This window comes from Xyrauchen texanus, chromosome 18, assembly GCF_025860055.1.
Source record: "Xyrauchen texanus isolate HMW12.3.18 chromosome 18, RBS_HiC_50CHRs, whole genome shotgun sequence".
NCBI classification, from domain to species: Eukaryota; Metazoa; Chordata; class Actinopteri; order Cypriniformes; family Catostomidae; genus Xyrauchen; species Xyrauchen texanus.
The window spans coordinates 34,406,898-34,425,341 of NC_068293.1; the positions used below are offsets into that span (position 1 = coordinate 34,406,898).

The 18,444-nt window shown below is 36.9% G+C and overlaps 1 protein-coding gene across 1 annotated transcript in view; it reads left to right on the plus strand.

Annotated features, from left to right (window-relative positions):
- LOC127658553 (CLIP-associating protein 1-like) overlaps nt 1-18,444 on the plus strand; it is a 98,080-nt gene that overhangs the window by 43,337 nt on the left and 36,299 nt on the right. Inside the window, exons 9-20 of the mRNA XM_052147902.1 lie at nt 5,456-5,596; nt 5,966-6,051; nt 6,175-6,267; nt 6,380-6,525; nt 9,604-9,739; nt 10,401-10,471; nt 10,891-10,950; nt 11,414-11,491; nt 11,756-11,923; nt 14,119-14,165; nt 14,649-14,819; nt 18,095-18,202. Coding sequence (XP_052003862.1) covers nt 5,456-5,596; nt 5,966-6,051; nt 6,175-6,267; nt 6,380-6,525; nt 9,604-9,739; nt 10,401-10,471; nt 10,891-10,950; nt 11,414-11,491; nt 11,756-11,923; nt 14,119-14,165; nt 14,649-14,819; nt 18,095-18,202 — 1,305 coding nt within the window. The remainder of the gene's footprint in view (nt 1-5,455; nt 5,597-5,965; nt 6,052-6,174; nt 6,268-6,379; nt 6,526-9,603; nt 9,740-10,400; nt 10,472-10,890; nt 10,951-11,413; nt 11,492-11,755; nt 11,924-14,118; nt 14,166-14,648; nt 14,820-18,094; nt 18,203-18,444) is intronic.

The following is an 18,444-nucleotide window of genomic DNA, read 5'->3' on the forward strand; positions in this document are numbered from 1 at the left end:
CACAGGTGCTGTGGCAATTAATTTGGAGAGGGATTTTTGTCAGGTGTCGGGTCAATCTTTTGAAAACATGTCAGGAAAATATAGAAATATGAATTTGTTTAAGGACCATTAAGATTGTTTTGCTGTGTGACAATAATTAAGCACCACCCCAATTCATATTACCATAATACAATCTACCTTGCATTTTCATTCTGATTTCAATAAAATAATTGTTTTACAGTAATTTTGATTATAGTGCAGCAGAAAATTGCTGTAGCAGTGTAATTACAAAAAAAATAATCAGATGATAACATGAATGATTGTTTTAATAATTAAAATTGTATTTCATGTTATTCAACCCAAAGCCTTTAAGGAAATCATATATCCCAATTTTATTATATGATTCCCATTAAAGAGATAGTTCACCCAGAAATGAAAACACTTGTTTTTTTTGCAGAATTCATCTGAAGTTGGTAGGTCATGCGTAAAAGATTAAATCCAAGCTGAAATCATCCCATTGAGAAGCCAATGCTTAATACTGAATGAGTGTGTGAAAGTAACTAGAATAAATATTATCACCATCTCATCACCACCCTGCTAAATAAATAAGCATGAATCGATCCAATCAGTCTTCTTATTGACATACCACACATCCTAGGCTCTGTTTTGACTCTACAAAGAATTAAAGTTGAGATGTACTCTCTTGGTTCCTTAGGGGGAATTTAGCAATGTCATATATAAATTACACAGATGCATGGCGATAACTACATACAGTATAGTGTCGTTGGTAGATGATGCCTATGGATACACATTGTGGCTCACATAAAGTCACATTGTACTGGAGCAGTTTGACATTAGCTTAAGGAATGCTGACATTTCTTCACTTAAAGGGAAAGTTTACCCAAGAATCATTTACTCACCTTCATATTGTTCCAAACATGTATGATTGACTTTAACCTTCAACAGGTGTGTTCATAAGCACAGAGTTGTTACAACCAAAAGCATTGAAGTATGACTAGTTCATTCATATCCATTCTTTTGACAGGCTGCTAGATCTTCATGTGCCTTCCACAATCTCCACTAAATATAAAATGCTATTTTTTGTTATGAAGTTGCACTGCCTCAAAAGTCTGATTTTAGAATAGCCATTTCCAGTCCAAGGGCGAGTTTTCTATTCAACTGATTATCTAAGAGCATGCTGGTTTTAACAGCAATATTATAATAGTGTGCCATTTCATTTTCCAGGCCAATTAAGAGAGTTTACGGAGCATATTGTTACAACAGCCGCTCTGTCTATACAAACCAGCGGAGGCCTGCTTCTGTTGGATCTCGAATCAAAGCTAACTCTTATCATTAAGCAAATTGAGAGATCAAACTCGCTGCTTGAGCTCCAGTTACAACTGATACATCAATATCAGAGGATTCTGAATGAGGCTTTTGTGCAGTTTTTTGTTTATGACTGAAGAAAGTGGATATTTTCAATAGCGATCTGCCCACATGCTGACTTATGAAAGGTGCCCTTTGTGGACATATCGAAGTGGTCATCAGCCATTTTTTCCCCCATAATCTCACCGTCATCTGTATACCAGGGTTTCCACAGTCATGGAATACCTGGAATTATCTGGTAATTTAAAAAGTGTTAATTTTTTTTTTTGGTTTTGGTTTTTTTGTGGAAGCGATTTTAATTAATAAAATCTTAAAGTTCATGGACATTTTATTGTGAATATACGGTATTCTAGTTATGTACAGTAGTTAACTAATGTTAATGAACTCAAACTTATTGTAAAGAGGTACAAATGATTCATGAGTAAATCATTGTGAATCTAAATTATTTAAAAATATCTTGATGCAGACATGGAAAATCATGGAAAATCAGTTTTTCTTCTGTTGTTCCTACTGCCCACCAATGATGGGGGACTGTATTTTTCAGCAGTCATCATACCTCTCATTCCAGTGTGTTTAATCAGAACAGACTGACTCTACGTTCTCCTGCCCACAGTGGTTCTCTTTCACTAATTGTCATGTCTCGGCTGAGTGCTGAGATCCAGCTGTGCCTGAAAGAGCCTTTTAGTTCCTTTTTCATGTAGATGTATTCGTTTTGCATACCTGTCGCTCACCTATAGCAGTTATGTAACCTTAGTCCTCAAAGAAATGCTTGAATTATGTAGGTGATGACAGTTAATTGGAGGGAATGATGCATTAATATTTAACAATAAAACCTGTACATTTTCTGTCTCTGAAAACTGTAAACGCTGTGGTGCTATCAAAGCATTTCTCTGTTTGTTCAAAATTTAAGTGTTCTCATCCAATGGTGCGAATTTGGGGACAATCTGCTTGTTCAACCAATGGCAGATTGGTTGGGAAACCTGTTTGAAAAAGTCATAATTTCTGCTGTTCTGTGATGGTGTTTGTGCAGATATTACACACTTCACTTTTAAAGCAAATTCTTATGCCGATTTCACATATACTCCGTCAATGTTGCGTGAGCAAGACGAGAGCAGCGCATTTTTGTTTCGGCACCCATATGAACAGATTACACCCTTCACATTGCTATTTTTCAGCAGTCAGCATGCCTCTCATTCCAGTGTGTTTAATCAGAACAGACTGACTCTACGTTCTCCTGCCCACAGTGGTTCTCTTTCAGTAATCATCATGTCTCGGCTGAGTGCTGAGATCAAGCTGTGCCTGAAAGAGGCATCTTAGTTTCTTTTTCATGTAGATGCATTACATTTATGACAAATTACCACAGTTACTTTTACTAATGAAAATGTTGATAAATTTGAGTAAGGGTGATGTGTCATTTGAAAAACCTTTTATTTTGAGGGACGCCTGGCAGGGTTGCCCTCTTTCCCCATTATTGTTCTGTCTTGCCCTGGAACCATTAGCAGTGGCAATAAGAAAGGAGGATGATTTTCCAGGGGTGGTGGCAGGTGGCGTGGCACATAAACTTTTGCTTTACCAGATTATATTTTATTACTCTTCTCCAATCCCACTAGGAGATGACCCCATTCTTAGGATACAGACTTAATTGATCTAAATTTGAAGCTTTGGCTCTGACAGCGGACTGCCCAGTAATGGCTTTTCAGCCGGGTGCCTTACAGGGCATTAAGTATTTGGGTATTTTATTCCCAGAAAATTTGTGTGATTTAGTTAGTTAATTTTGACCCCTTAATAAAAAAGGTTTTCAAGGGATGTGGGCAGGTGGGTTTCATTATATTTATCTATGATTGGTAAGGTTAATGTTATTAAAATTAATTGTATTCCAAAATTCAACTACCTGCTAAAATCTCTACTAATAGATGTCCCCCTCTCTTATTTCAAGCAATTTGATAGCATAGCAAAGTCCTTCATTTGGAATGGTAAATGTCCCAGATTACATTTCAGTAAATTGCTTAGGCCGATTGACAAAGGTGGGCTAGGCCCATTTTTTATTTTGTTTTATTATTATTTTGCATTCGGTCTCAGACATTTGGCTCATTGGTCGCTTACACCTGAGAGAGCCCTTCGCTGGTTTTGTATTGAACAGGAAGTTCTTGCCCCTATTTCGCCACTGCAAAGCCTTTCTATCAAACCAACCAGAAATTAATTTACACCCCCATTATCTCGCATTTGCACTCGGTATAGTGTCTAGAGTGTTTAAATAGGATATTTATTTAAATGTTTCTTCGAGCATATGGCTGAGCCCAAAGTTATGTATTAATACGTCCCCTTTCTGCTGGACAGAGTGGATTGTGAGGGAGGTTAATACACCCATTGACCTACATAAGAGTGGAGTGTTGAGATCCTTTGAAAATATGGTTCAACATTTTGGGATTCCCAGGTCTCAATTCTTTAGGCATTTACAGCTGTGCCACCTGCACTGTACTATTTTTAGTAGCAGCATACACCCCCCTAAAGTGGCTGGGAGTGGTGATTACTGCTTTTGGAAAAGGTTATGAGGCATCAGTGTATTACTCTGTGCTAATGCAGAGTCTGGGGGACAATTTTGTAATTTTGCCCCAGACTCTGTATTTTAGGTGATGGGGCGGTCATTAATATAGGGAATAAATGCATAAACACTATTCAGTGTTATGATTGGCAGACAGATTATTCTTAGGGGATGGAGTGCCCTCATTTCAAAAGTGGTGCACAGAGAGTAGCGGCATATGAGGAAATGTCATCTAGGCAACTTAGATTTATTTAATTAAAATGGGGCAGTTTTTGGCCTTTTTGGAGGGCTCTCGCGTAGGGGCAGTGGAGAGAGAAGTTTAGTTTTAAATGTGTGTGATTTAATATATATATATAAATAGGATCATAATATATATATATATATCTGTTACTGATCCCTGGTTGTCTGCCCCGTGTTTTTCGTGTCACCGTCACCACGTTTCCCGGTCTTCATCACGGTCATTGTTCGCATCTGTTTGTCATTTGTATAATCATGTGTCTGTGTATTTAAGCCCTGTTTGTTCCTCCAATACCCTGTCGATCGTTGTTCCCACTGTTTTGATGTCCCATGTTCAGATGTCTGCTCGTTTACCTGTCTTCCCGTGTTCTTTCCAGCCGTGTTAATCCAGTCCGTGTTCCTTCGTTGTTTTCCCATTTCAGTTTCAGTTTGCCCATCGTGGTTGTTTCATTTGTTCATGTCTGTTTATTTCCACCGTTGTTCAATAAACCGCACGTAGATCCAAACTCCTTGTCTGCCTCATCCTGCTTCCCGCAATCATAACAATATCTTTCTTTTTCTTTTCTTTCTTTTTTTGGTGTATACTCAAGTGTGACCACAGAGATATTTGTTGGGGGTCAGGGTGGGGTTGGGAATTGGAAAGGGAAAAGTGGGGTTTAAATGTTGATTCTGTGAATATATGTTTCGTTTTTTGGTGTCAATTGTGAATCATTAAAAAGTGTTAATTGAAATAAAACTCAAAACTTTATTTTTGCACATGAAACCGTGTTGTCTGTTTTCATACTCAAGTGCAGTTGAGAATGTTGGGGCTGTCTAGCTATTTGAGATGAGTGACTTCCTCCAGTGTTGTAGCTAGGAAATTCTCAGTAGAATTCAAATGGGCCTTATAAGTTTTGTGGTCTGAGCAATGATATCAAGGGAAGCTCGGTTGACTTGAGCAAATGATTCGCTCAGCACTACAATGCAAATCGAGGGATGCCCGGATGACCCATGCCTGCTCCAGAGATACAATAGGATTGAGCAGAGCTGATCACTTAATAGTTATTGACTCAGAGAGCGAGGTTGTAACAGTTTGAAAAAATTAATAATTAAATCAAATAAAACCTAGATGGAAAAAAACGTGAATGTTTCATAATTTCATACTTGTGACAGCCCTAACTGTCATAGTCACTGTTGTGCTGCGATTTTAGAACAGATTGATGATGTTCTTCATGACTGACCTGCCTTCTTGACTAAGAGTTCAACTTCTGTGGGACTGTTGATTTTTGATGAAACATTGAATGGTTTTGATGTTGCTTGTGTCCTCTGCAGATAAGCACTTTGACGACGAGGACTCTGTGGATGGGGGCAGGTCCTCCTCTTCCTCCTCTAAGGGCTTCTCGAACAACAGGAAAGGGGGTACCATGGGCTCAATGAGACGACCCAGTTCTGCTTCTGGATCCAGGGCTGCTGGTGAGACCATGGGTGTCACTTTGTAATAAAAATGAAAGGGACAGTGACATCAGAAACAAGTTTTGATGGGTGCAGAAATGCTGGTTGTGGCACTTAGTTCTTAGTAAATTAAAATTTGAGCATAACCTAATTAATATTCATTATTAATTAGGTTATGCTCAAATTTTCATTTGATATTTACTGTTTTGATAAATTAATAGTCTGCAATTAGAAATTAAATGTACAAAATAATTTACAGAGCTTTTAAAAGCACTTTGAGTGGTAATTGTTCCATATTTGAGGGCACAGTTATTCTTGTGGACCAAGTGCACAAATTAACTTGTAATATACTGTATAGATGGAGAGTCTGAGAAATGTTTGTGATTTTAGGTCCCTCAGGGAAGGACGGAGTCAGCGCTGGAGCTGTGGATGAGGAGGATTTCATTAAAGCTTTTGAAGATGCACCTGCAGTGCAGGTAATTCACACCTGCAAAGAGGTTCAATGCTGCATGTGATGTCCAATTTAAATGAACTTAAATGGAGTTTTGCTTATCCCACAAAAACACATGGCAAGAAATACATGTGACCTCCATTTTCAGATATATTCCAGTAAGGATTTGGAGGACTCCTTAAATAAGATCCGTGAAATACTATCAGATGACAAGCAAGATTGGGAGCACAGAGTAACCGCTGTAAGTTATTGCTGTTCAGTTTCTTTGCTGCTAGTTTTAACATTATCCAGACTTCAGCTTGAAAAATGTGTTTCAAAGGAGCATTGACGGACATCTTATATCATGTATTCAGCTGAAGAAAGTGCGGTCGCTGGTTCTGGCTGGTGCAACCGAACATGAGGGTTTCCTTCAACATCTCCGGTTATTAGAAGGTGCTTTCAAGCTCTCGGCTAAAGATCTTCGTTCCCAAGTAGTTCGAGAGGCCTGTATCACGTTTGGGTAAGAAGCCACTCTACTTCGTTGTTTTCTGAACAGTCTCTGTTTGGATGTTTATTAAAGGAATAGTTCACCCAAAAAAATAAAATTCTCTCATCATTAACTTTCTTTATTCTGCTGAACACAAACAACTTTTTTCAACGAATATTTTGGCTCTGTTGGTCCACACAATGCAAGTGAAGGAGTACCACAATTAAATATATATATTCAGAAGCAATGTGATGGGTGTGGATGAGAAACAGATCAATATTTATGTGTATTTTTAATATAAATTATCCCCCTTGCCCAGTAGGTGGCGATATTCACAAAAAATGTGTATCGTTAAAAAAAGAAGAATGTGAAAGTGAAAGTGGAGATTGATAGTAAAAAAAAAAAAAGGACTTGTATGTTATCTGTTTCTCACTCAGACTTATCATATATCTTCTGAAGGTATAGATTTAACCTCTCGTGTTTGTATGAAATACTGAGAACCGCTAAGGTTAAAAAAGCGCTATTTAAGTGCAGACCATTTACTTTTATGCTGCCTTTATGTACTTTTTGGAGAATCAAAATGTTGGTATCCAATCTATTGCATTGTGAGGACATACAGAGCTGAACTATTCTTAAAAAAAAAAAATTTGGGGGTGAACTATCCCTTTAAAACATGAATTGGTCATTCACTTGAAAAAAAGGACATTTATGTTACATGCTCAAGTAAAATGTCAAAGTTTATGTTGTATATTTTTCTAAAATAATGACCGATGCCCAACCTAATAGTGTACCTATGCAATCAACTTAATTCTCTGTGACATAAATGTAAACTGCACTGGGTAGGGGAGGAGGCTATTGTCATATGAAAATTATTTTTATGTCACGTACGGTAGTCAAATAAATCGCCATCATTTACAACAGGGGTGCTCATACTTCTATGAAATGAGATCTACTTTTTCATCATGTTATTGCAGAAAGATCTACCAAGTACAATAAAGGATATACATTATCAAAATATCAGGAGTCTGTAGTGAAATTTGGCGATTCTCAACACCAGCTTCAAAGCCACAACAAATAATTACACTAACTATGTTAATTATGGAAGTAAACAGTCAGTAATAAAAATAACAATAGAAAACAGTCATGAATAGAAAGAGATTGAAAATAATAGAACAAAATATACAAATTAAGAAAAAAAATTTAACAGCTTTAAAAGATTTTAACAGTAGTATCAAGTGTTCATGTCAACATTCAGAATGAAATGCAACATAAAACAACTACCGGTCTTTACTGTATGATTATAATACATTAATACTTTTTAAAGCTACTAAAGTTGTTCAGTCAAGAGCAGTGAGTGTTTTCTCTTTTTTGTTCCGGTTGTTTGTTTATTCTAATGACACACTGCACTAGACGGCAGCAGGTACTTTATATTAGCTTGCATTTATACTTACATGTCCGACATTTTAATACAAATCCGCTTTTTTCTCCACTGTTTACATTCACTTTAGACACCACTCTCTTGGTTTACATGAATTCCGTGCATTTTGGCGGAATGTATTTGACTGCTCAGATGCACAATAGCGCAATCATTTTTACACACACGTGCATGTTCAGCACACACATACGCACATGTCAATCAAAGAGGGAGCAGCTGTTTCTAGATAACTAGCGAATTATAAAATTATGTGCTCTGTATTACTTTCAACAGCAGAATATTAACTTCACAAATATAGCCATTTATTTTTTTGTAATAGACGTTTTAATAAGTCTGCTTGTCTGTTCGGACAAGTAAAATTCTCTTTCTCTTGCCCCTTCAATAATCCACTTGTCCTGCACAAGCAGACAAGCATTAATGTCGAACCCTGGTTTATATAGATATGAATGGTGATGACACGGCAAAAAAGTCACACTCACAAAGCATGGTAAACTAGATGGAGTCAAAACACAAAATCGACTAGAGCATACATTTGTGCCATCATAGAAATGAAGCAAAAATGGTTACCAGTGTTGAACTTGCTCCTCAGATGCTGAAAATAGTTACGTTGTCAGAACCGCTGGTAATTGCGTTAACGTTTGCTAAGGTTAGATCAATGTTCATTATCAATGATTGATTTTGCAGTAACATTATCTGTTTGCTGTCATACATTGATAATGATAAAATTTGGACTAGTGGTTAACTGCAGTGGATACTGTAACGTTATGTAATGTTACTTACCTCAAACAATGTTGTGTCCTCAAAATGTCGTGGGGTTTCGGATGCAGCAGGGTGGTTCCAATGTGCGTGTGCTTGCGAGCATGCGTGAGGGGGTGGACTGACTAACAAGGAGTGAGAGATGCTTTGCCGAAGCAATGTCACAAAACACAACATTAGAGATCTTTTATGTTATTATGAGACGTGTAAAAAAAAAATGTGTTCATTATGAAACTGTGCCGGGCCGCCACAGACTAGGTAATTCATGGGAAACACTGGGCCTGTGTCAACTAGTCGTGGATCACATAACTTCAGTTATTAGTTGTTCTGCATGGTGACAGCAGGAGGACAATTCTTCTATCCACAAACTCCCATCCTGGTGAAACTGCATGTAATTAGTTTTGTATAGTATTGTATAATATTGTAAACTGCAATGGCCAAATTCATTTGGAATTACAAGAATGTGAAAATAAAGTGAAACTGGAGCAATGACTCACCAACAACTTGTCTGCTTACAAAAATTAGTAGATGTCATGGCCCTTCACTTCAACAGCATGCCAGTATTTCACAAACTCAGTCTTCTAGGCACTCCATCATACTCTGCTACATTTTCTGTGTGGTATCTCATTGGCTTCCATCTTCAGTTCAGTTTTAAAGTGGTTACTGCAGCTGCTTTGCTTTGCTCTGTGATTGAGCATGGCTCAGTGCCAGTCTTTAATTATTCGGGGTCTTAATGTGTTTCTAATGAAGTGGAACCGAACTGACTGGAGCATGTAGGCAAGCTCTTCTGGTAAAGTGCAGCTACATGATGAAGTTCCATGCCTTAATGTCACATGAATGTGAAAAATTACATCTAGACCCGAAGTCTGTGTATCGTCCGTCATGTGTCTTGTTGATTGGTGAGTTTTGCTATCTTGCAGGCATCTGTCCTTAGTGTTGGGGAATAAATTTGACCACGGAGCTGAAAGCATCATGCCCACACTGCTCAACTTGGTGCCCAACAGCGCCAAAGTTATGGCAACATCCGGAGTGGCAGCCATCCGCATCATCCTGAGAGTGAGTCCTGATGAAAATGTTCACTCTGCTTTTGTTTATTTTTTCTTTCCTTTATTCTAGTTTTTTTTTTTTTTTGCAAGTAGTAAATTGATTTTTCCACTTTGTTAGAGACACTATGCCTCAACTTGTATCTTTTAAAAAAAGCTATTTTTTGACACAATAGCTCTTTTCCAAAACCTAGTGAGCCACTTTTTCTTTGCTGCCAACCTTCTAAAGGGCCTTTCAGACCAAACAGGTTTTTAGAAGCTAGACGTAGCATAACAAACACAACACACATTTAAGTATGTTAATTGAATACATTTCTTCGTCTACTATCGTGGATGAATGTTTTTCAACTGAGCTTGTCACAATTTTTTTCCGGATTGCATTTTCTGCGAAGGATACATACAATGCTGCCTTAGAATTTGCAAAAAAACTGGGAACTTTTGAAGCAGCCTTCGTGTTGTCAGTGCACTTATGACGCTTTAAAATGCTTTCTTCATAGGTAGCTTACTAGAGTTTTGAACAGCTAATTTGCGCATTCTTCTTGCTAGATTAACTTCAACAGTGTTTTTGAGGGACTTTTTCAGTGTTGAAGTAAATTTTTACAGGTGACAAAATATTGTGACATTCTGCCGCCAGGATTTGTAATAAAAGTTTATTTGATTTTTTTGTCTCTAAGCATACACACTTCCCACGCCTTCTCCCAATCATCACCAGCAACTGTACATCCAAATCTGTGGCTGTTCGAAGGTAACCTACACCTTCCTGAGAGATCTAGTTGAAAGTAAAGGAAAAATGTATCCAAAATTAGAAAACTTCTGTTATTATTTACACACCCGTTTGTTGTTTCAAAATCACATGACTTTCTTTCGTGGAACACAAAAGGAGCAATTCTGAAGACTTTAATAGCAGCTTAAATATCAAGCTTTCAATTGAAATCTTCAATCCGAATTCATTGTTACTGCATGGAAAAGAATGACAAGCACATTATTCATTATTTCTCTTTTTGTGTTCCACTGAAGAAAGAAAGTCATTCATGTTTGGAATTACATGATGGTGAGTAAATGATGACAGAATTTTCATTTTCGAGTGAACAATTCCTTTAAGAAAGTAAATCTAAAAAAGATTGTCTTCCATTACAAATACTTTATCTTTCTCACCCTCATCAGACGATGTTATGAGTTTTTAGACCTGTTATTGCAAGATTGGCAGACGCACACTCTAGAGAGGTGAGTACAGTGAGTGAGAAATGACTGATGCCATAGTGGGTGTGAAGATGCACTTATTTGTTTTTGTGAAATACTCTCTGCCCAGAATGTTTGTCATAGAACTTAATATGTGCATGAATTTGTGTTGTGTCCAAGTGATCACCCCCCCTCCCCTTCCTGTTTTTGTGACATTTAACTGGTAAAAACGTGTTACTTATCAAAGCTTGGCTGAATGGGCAACTGATGATTCTGTTCGCTTGGGGAATTGATGAGCCAAGGATGTGTGGCAACCGTGCATCCCTGCCGTTTCCATGGCAATAGTGCCAGGAGCTCTTTTATAAGGAGAGCCAGAATCCCCTTATCCTCTCTTTCCAACTGTGCCACCTATAGAGAACTGAGAGAAAGCTCTGGTTCCAGATCCAGAAAGTTTAAAAGGAGACTGACTACAAGAAACAGTTCTTAACATGTTTCCCTACTACCCCAGGCATGTGGCGGTGCTCACTGAGACCATTAAGAAGGGGATCCATGATGCTGATTCAGAAGCCAGATCTGTGGCAAGAAAGTAAGTCTGTTTTGCATTTTTTTTAAGTACTTGCTTAGAGTTTCAGGAGTAGTTTAATGAAATATTTGTTTGTAGATCTCACAAAAATAGATGTTAGGTCCTGACAGCTTCTGTTAAATTAACTGTCATTGTATTGAAAAAAATGTAATTAAAGTGAATGGTGACTATGGCGTTATGCCTAATATCATATTTTCTGTTTCATGGAAGAAAGTCATACAGATTTGGAAAAACATGAAGGTGAATTTCTATTTATATCTTCTACAGGTGTTACTGGGGATTCCATGGCCATTACAATCGTGAGGCGGAGCACCTGTTTCAGGCATTGGAGTCGACCTATCAGAAGGCCCTTCAGTCTCACCTGAAGAGTTCTGATAGTATAGTGTCTCTACCGCAGTCTGACCGCTCCTCATCAAGCTCGCAGGAGAGTCTCAAGTGAGACATGCACACATTTTACTAGTTATAGACCGTGATGTAAGGGTTAATGTACAGTCAGCTAGCTGACTGTATATTATCCAGCTCATTACACTGCTATTAACCAAATAAGTAAGTGGACATAGTACCGTCTTGATTTGCGTTGAAATTATATAATTATTTGAGAAGAAAGAAATCCCTGAACAGCTGAATTCCACCTCATTTTTGCTTCAGAGTTCTGTTGGTGTTTATTTTGTAAATAATGACTGTCTGACTGCTCATTATCCAGTTTATTAAAAGACTACTTGCCAAATAAATAAATGAACATGAAACATTGATTTGAAATTATTTAGAATTATTATATATTATGTATAATTAGTATAATTAATTAGTACATTATATATTATAAACATTGAGTTTAAATTATTTTATTAGCTTACTTGTAGAAATCGCACAGTGATCCGAGAAGTAGGAAAGAAAGATGAATCGCAATACCCGGATGACTGATCTGATATGATTTAATCCCTGGTTTAAGTGCAGTTGTTATTCCAAAATATCAGACCCCTAGATGGCACTATTGGCTAGAATAGAGTATTCCAGAGACCCGTGTAATAATGTTTTTTAATGACAGATATGATACTGATTATTTTTGTGTTTAATTGTCCGATAACGATATGCATAACCGATTTTTAATTGTTGTTTTTATTTCTGCCTTAAGGCACATTATCAACTCAATCATTTATCATTAAACTCTGGTGAACTGCTTTGCAAAACTAATTTAGCTAATATTACTAATATTGTCCAACTTTATCTGTAAACCCGATAATTAGTCGATTAAGTTAAAAAGTGTAAATATTGGTTAAAAATATTGGGCAAACCAATAATCGGGTGGTCTCTTCATTTTACTTGCCACCATTGATGAATATTTGTATGCCTTTTTAACTATAATGTGGAATCCAAAGGTCTCAGACCGTTAGTGAAAATGCTTTTATATTAAAATTATTATAATTTAATTACATTTTACTTGTAATTCAATAAAAATATTATTACATTCTTATTGTAGTTAAATATAATGTAATTACATGTTAATTAAACAACATTCTAATTTAACAACATAAATCGCAAATTATATTATCAGCGTGAGTGAATTTTTGAAAAGTTAAAAACAAATTATGAAAACATGAAATTCTGAATTTCTTAGTATTTCATGTGTCCCACTTTTACTCACAGCATGCACTCAAGCTGGCATGGACTTTGTCCAATATCTGTTAATCCATGTTATCCCAGCATGATTTGAGAATTTGAGGAGTTTACATGCCAATGTCACATTAGCTAGGATCATTGCAGAATATGAAAATATGTTTTTTTCTAAAATGCATTTTTCTTAACCTTTCTTTGTTTTAATTTATTCAGATTTTTAGTGGGCTCTGAGACGTTTGAACCCTACTATTTATACTATAAACATATTTTATAGTTTATAGTTAATGATTTTAAATCTGATGATGACAGAATTCCAGACTTATCTTGATGTTTTCTACCAAATGTAATCAGTCACTCAATAACTCATAACTAATAACTCTGTATTCCTTATTATGATGATTTAGGGAGCTAAATCATGCTATCAAAAACTGAGTTATTTCTAGTCATGTTAAATCTGGTCAAAGATTTGCCATTCCTGGCTGACGGAGCATGTATACAGATTGATTATTGTGTTTCCTAGCATGTTGAGTCTCCTTCGGATATGAAGCAATGATGTCATCTTAAATATGAGACAGCAACATCTGTTAAATTCACTCGCTGTTGTGCAAAAGAGTGAGATCATCTTGCATTAGCACTAGTGTGATGAGTGACAGCTCTAATAATGACAATCTGGTATCAGTTTCTGTACACAAATGCACCAAACAGTGCAGTACTGGTTGTAAAAATGGCAAGCAAATGTCTGGCTAAGGAGTTAAAAGCAAAATAACATTTGATTTTAAATGCTGAGAGTCTGGTGGCACTAAGCTATTGTGATTTGAAAGCAATTATGTGTATTATTATTTATCTGCATTATAATACGTATTATACTTATTAATGCAATTATTTTAGATTTATAGGTGTTAAAATGTGTTCATTTAAGGTTGTGCTTGGTGACATTTTGAATATACATAACATATTCATGATTATTTTGATGATGACTATACAACATTCTGCACTTTCTCTCTAACTTCCTGTAGTCGGCCGCTGTCAGTGAAGAGTGTCATTGGAGCCCCTGTTACAAGAAGTAAGTGTAAAGCAACACTGTTTTCCAGCAGCTTATCTGTAATATATAAGCACAAATATTACCAGTCAAAAGTTGGGATTCTGAAATTATGTTTATTATTACCTTAAAAACCTTACATGGGAAGAAAGCATAAATAGGAACTCTTTTAAAATGGTTGGTTGAGAGAATACCTAGAGTGTGCAAAGATGTAATTTAAGCGCAGCCTGCCTAGTTTAAAAAAAGCTAAAATGTAAGATAGTTTTGATTTGATTATCATTTTTAGGTTTGTCTTATTTCACAGTTTTGATGACTTTACTATTATTCTAAAATGTGAAAAGTGATAATAATATTAATAGAAAATACTGAGTTGGGGTTTCCAAACCTTTGACTGAAACTGACTTGAACTGTATGTAGCACATGGATACAAATTTGTAGATCATGTTTCTCATTAATTTCTTCTGTAATGTTTTTGCTGTTTCACTGTTGCTCACTTTCCCATCTCAGGTAAAGTGATGGGCTCTAGGGTGTCTTCCACACCTGGCACCCTCCAGCGTTCCCGCAGTGACGTAGACGTGAACGCTGCCGTCAGTGCCAAATCCCGCATTTCCACAGTAACATCCCCGTCTCCCTTCAGCTCCGCCGCAGCCCTGCCGCCAGGCTCCTACGCCTCTCTGGGTGAGAACCGCTCACACTCTATCAATCTTTTCTCCTCTCGAATCCCTAATTAGGAATTTTAATAAAATACCCATAAAAATCAGTGGCTTTTATGGCTGCAGCGCCCCATTAATAAAACTGATGGGCACCATCGATGCTATTAAGCTGCTCTCTGATGAGGAACAAACGACGAGTGTGTGTCACCGATGTTCTACTATTTATTAGCCTCAAGGGTTTTTTATTTTTTTAGTTTAGTTTGGTTATTTTAGTTGGGAGAGTAAAAATAATCATTCGTTTGGTTTTCCCATTTTTTGTTTTTCAGTAGGCAGAAAGTAGAAGAGCTTGTTGGAGCGCTTTGTAATGCATCAGTCCTTCAATATTCTTCCACTAAACATTCTGCTATGTTTACTGTAAAGGGATAGTTCACCCAAAAATTTTAAAATTCTCATCCTTTACTCAAGCCCATGTCATTCTGACCCTTATACTGTTTTCTTTCTTCCATTAAACAAAAAACAGTTGTTAAGCAGAATGTCCAGGCATCTGTTTTCCATACAAAAAAGTGGATTAATACTGCCAAGCTCCAAAACAGACAAAAAGTGCCATTACATTTTCATAAAAGTAGTCCAAACGATTGGTTTGGCTGCATTCCAAGTCTTCTGAAGCTGTGTTTGACACTACACTCCATTGGTTCTCGCATGTCACAGTGATTGTGATGCAACTCTTAAGACTTCAAAAGAGATTGTGAGCTGCTGCGGAGTGTAATATTATGTGTAAATAAGGGCTTACATTTTGGCTTTGAAGATGTAGGAATGGAGAGCACATGTTATATGTACAATACTACATGTATGATACCTAATTAGTACCTTTTTAAACTTTGAGCTCTGCAGTAAAAAAAAAGATTTTTACACTTTCATTGCATGGGAATTTCATATTATGGCTATTTGAGTCTACCTAATAATTTGTGTTTTACAGAAGAAAATGTTTCTTTGAATTCTCAGGGTTCGTACATAAGCTCAACTAAATCTTAAAATGTTCATTTTTGGGTGAACTATTCATGTATTGTCTTGATGCAGGAAGACAAACTCACCACTTGCCACTACCTTTTCTATTGCTCTTATCTGTGTAATGTTTTTCTGCACTGCTTTCTAATCCCATGATTTTGAATTATCCAAGAGATTTTAATGCCTTACCCTCAGTCACACTCATTAGCTCCTATGTGCTTCCATGCAAAGCCCGTTTGTGAGCAAAGCCCTGTCTTTCACGCTTCCATTGGCTTAACTAACTCTAACCTCTGCCTCTTGTGCCTCTCCTCTCCACCATGCACTCCACTGCTTTTTTTTTTTTGTGTTTTGCCGAAAAGACGGTGCACCTGGTAAACTAGATGGTAAGATGTATGTGTATATGTGTATGTGTGGACAAAAGTGTTTGTTTTTTTGTCCCCTTTGTCGCTTAACAATCGCACAACTGGTGATCTGAATATGCTAGGGGTCTGCATGGCTTGTTTGCATGATTTACTCTCTACCCACAACCTAGATGCAGGGCAACGAATGGAAAAGAACACGGTTGTCTTGAGATCCGTTTTTAAAAGTTCAGGTCTTAAAAAAGGTGGGGCTTCTTTAGACATTCCACAATGGTCACAGATGTCGGTCTAGCACATGTTTGCATAGAAAAACTATTACAAAAAAAAAAACAGCGCAGACAGTCACAAAAATGCGTTCTTACACTGCACCTAATGCCTCCAACACAGCACACGACTTTCAAAGAAGTCAGATTATGGTACCATTCATATTACACAACTGTCTGTTTTGTCATTGAAGTCGTAGAGTTTTCAAATTACACGAGGAATCGGCAACAGGGTGAACACATTACAAAACATTTCACTATTGACGAATCTCCGACGACTCTGCCTGGACTCCAAATTACATTTCACAACAGAGTAAACGCGAGAAGTGATACGAGATACGAAAACAAATGCTTTTACTAAGCAGTACAGATTTACTAAGATCTCAAATAATGGGTACTAATTTGCTTGTACAATCTATGAAATTGCGTGTGCGTGTTGTGGACGTTTTGCGGTTGATTTACTAAAAACAATCGTGCAAATAACTACACATGAAAATATGTTGGACACACCCTCCAAAAGGAGGCTTTTACATGTGGTACTTGCACCAAATGCAATTACTGTACAGCTCTCACTAAATAGCATTTCATTTTTATTCAATTTGGCCTTTATTTGTTTATTTATAGGATTGATTGATATCATCATAAAATCCCTGCTATTTAACAAGTGTAAGAGTAGTTAATGAGAGTGCACATGACATTCTTCACTTGAAATGTTCATAATTCACAAAGAAAATACAATATTATGGACACGTTAAACCATCGCACTACTGATGTATACATGGTACTGATGTGCATGGTGCAGAACTTGCACTCGGGATCAATATGAAACCTGTTCGGTGTAAAGGTACGCATCGGCCTGCTTCGAGTATTGGAAAGAACCTGCACTCAAATATTTCTGCAGTTAAAAAAAAACATTTAAAACAATAAATTACAACATAATTTGGGCGTTAATTGTTTGTAGGCTTACGATGTTAATAGTTTTGATAGAGTTTTAAAATAATCGAATAAACTGTTTTTTTTTTTCATAAATATTAATTTAATTTGACATTAATGTGTGCCAGTAAAGGGTGTTCTATGTATTATCTTTTCTCAAAGTCTAATTTTTGTCACATTGACAGCATGATGCACAGTGCAAATCAGAGTAATACCTGCCATTCTTTCATATTAATTTGCTCTCGTAGTTTCCGGATCTGAAATTACTTCCTGGCTTGATTAATCACTTTGTCTACACGCCCTTTATAATGCTCTTTTTAGAAAGCACGCCTCTGTGCATCTGAAAGTTTGCACATTTTTATATACGCAAACCTTAAGTAAATCAGGGCCATACTGTATTAAGTTGCATTAAAACATATTTCCATTGATTGGGTCGATTTAACAAGAAGACCAGACAGTACTCATGTGATTTGATGGATGTTATTTTAAAGCCATTGCTGCTTTTGCTGAAAAGCCAATAGTATTCTGGTGGTTTTGCGTTTATTTGAACACCATCTAGTCTAATGCAGCATGTCAAGGAAATCCTTCCAGTCAATGGAAGTGAATCTGTTTGTTTGTCCTCAGTATCCCTGTCCTTTTCTTGTTATTGTTAAATAACATTTCAGTCTGTCTCTCTCTGTGTCACTCTCTTTAAATCTCTGTCTTTCTCTCACATTCTGTACCACCTTTTACACTCACAGGTCGTGTGCGCACCCGGAGGCAGAGCAGTGGCAGTGCGGTCAGCACCAGCAGTACTGTGATAGACAGCCGTGGTCGAAGCAGAGCTAAAGTGGTGTCTCAATCCCAGCGTGAGTTTTCCATAGTACTTCACCTCCATTCCCTTATTACTACACCCAATAAAACATCTACTAGACTCACAATGGCCTAGCAAGTTGTATGGAAAGTTGCTTGTTCGTTGTAAATTAATTATATTTGTTTCAAATTCCATTGTTTGTTTCAAGTGATTGGTATTCAGGAACCAGAGTAGATGTCGGTAGAGATTCTTATATATTTTTTAAAATTTTTTACCAGAGTGGCTATTTGCTCCCCG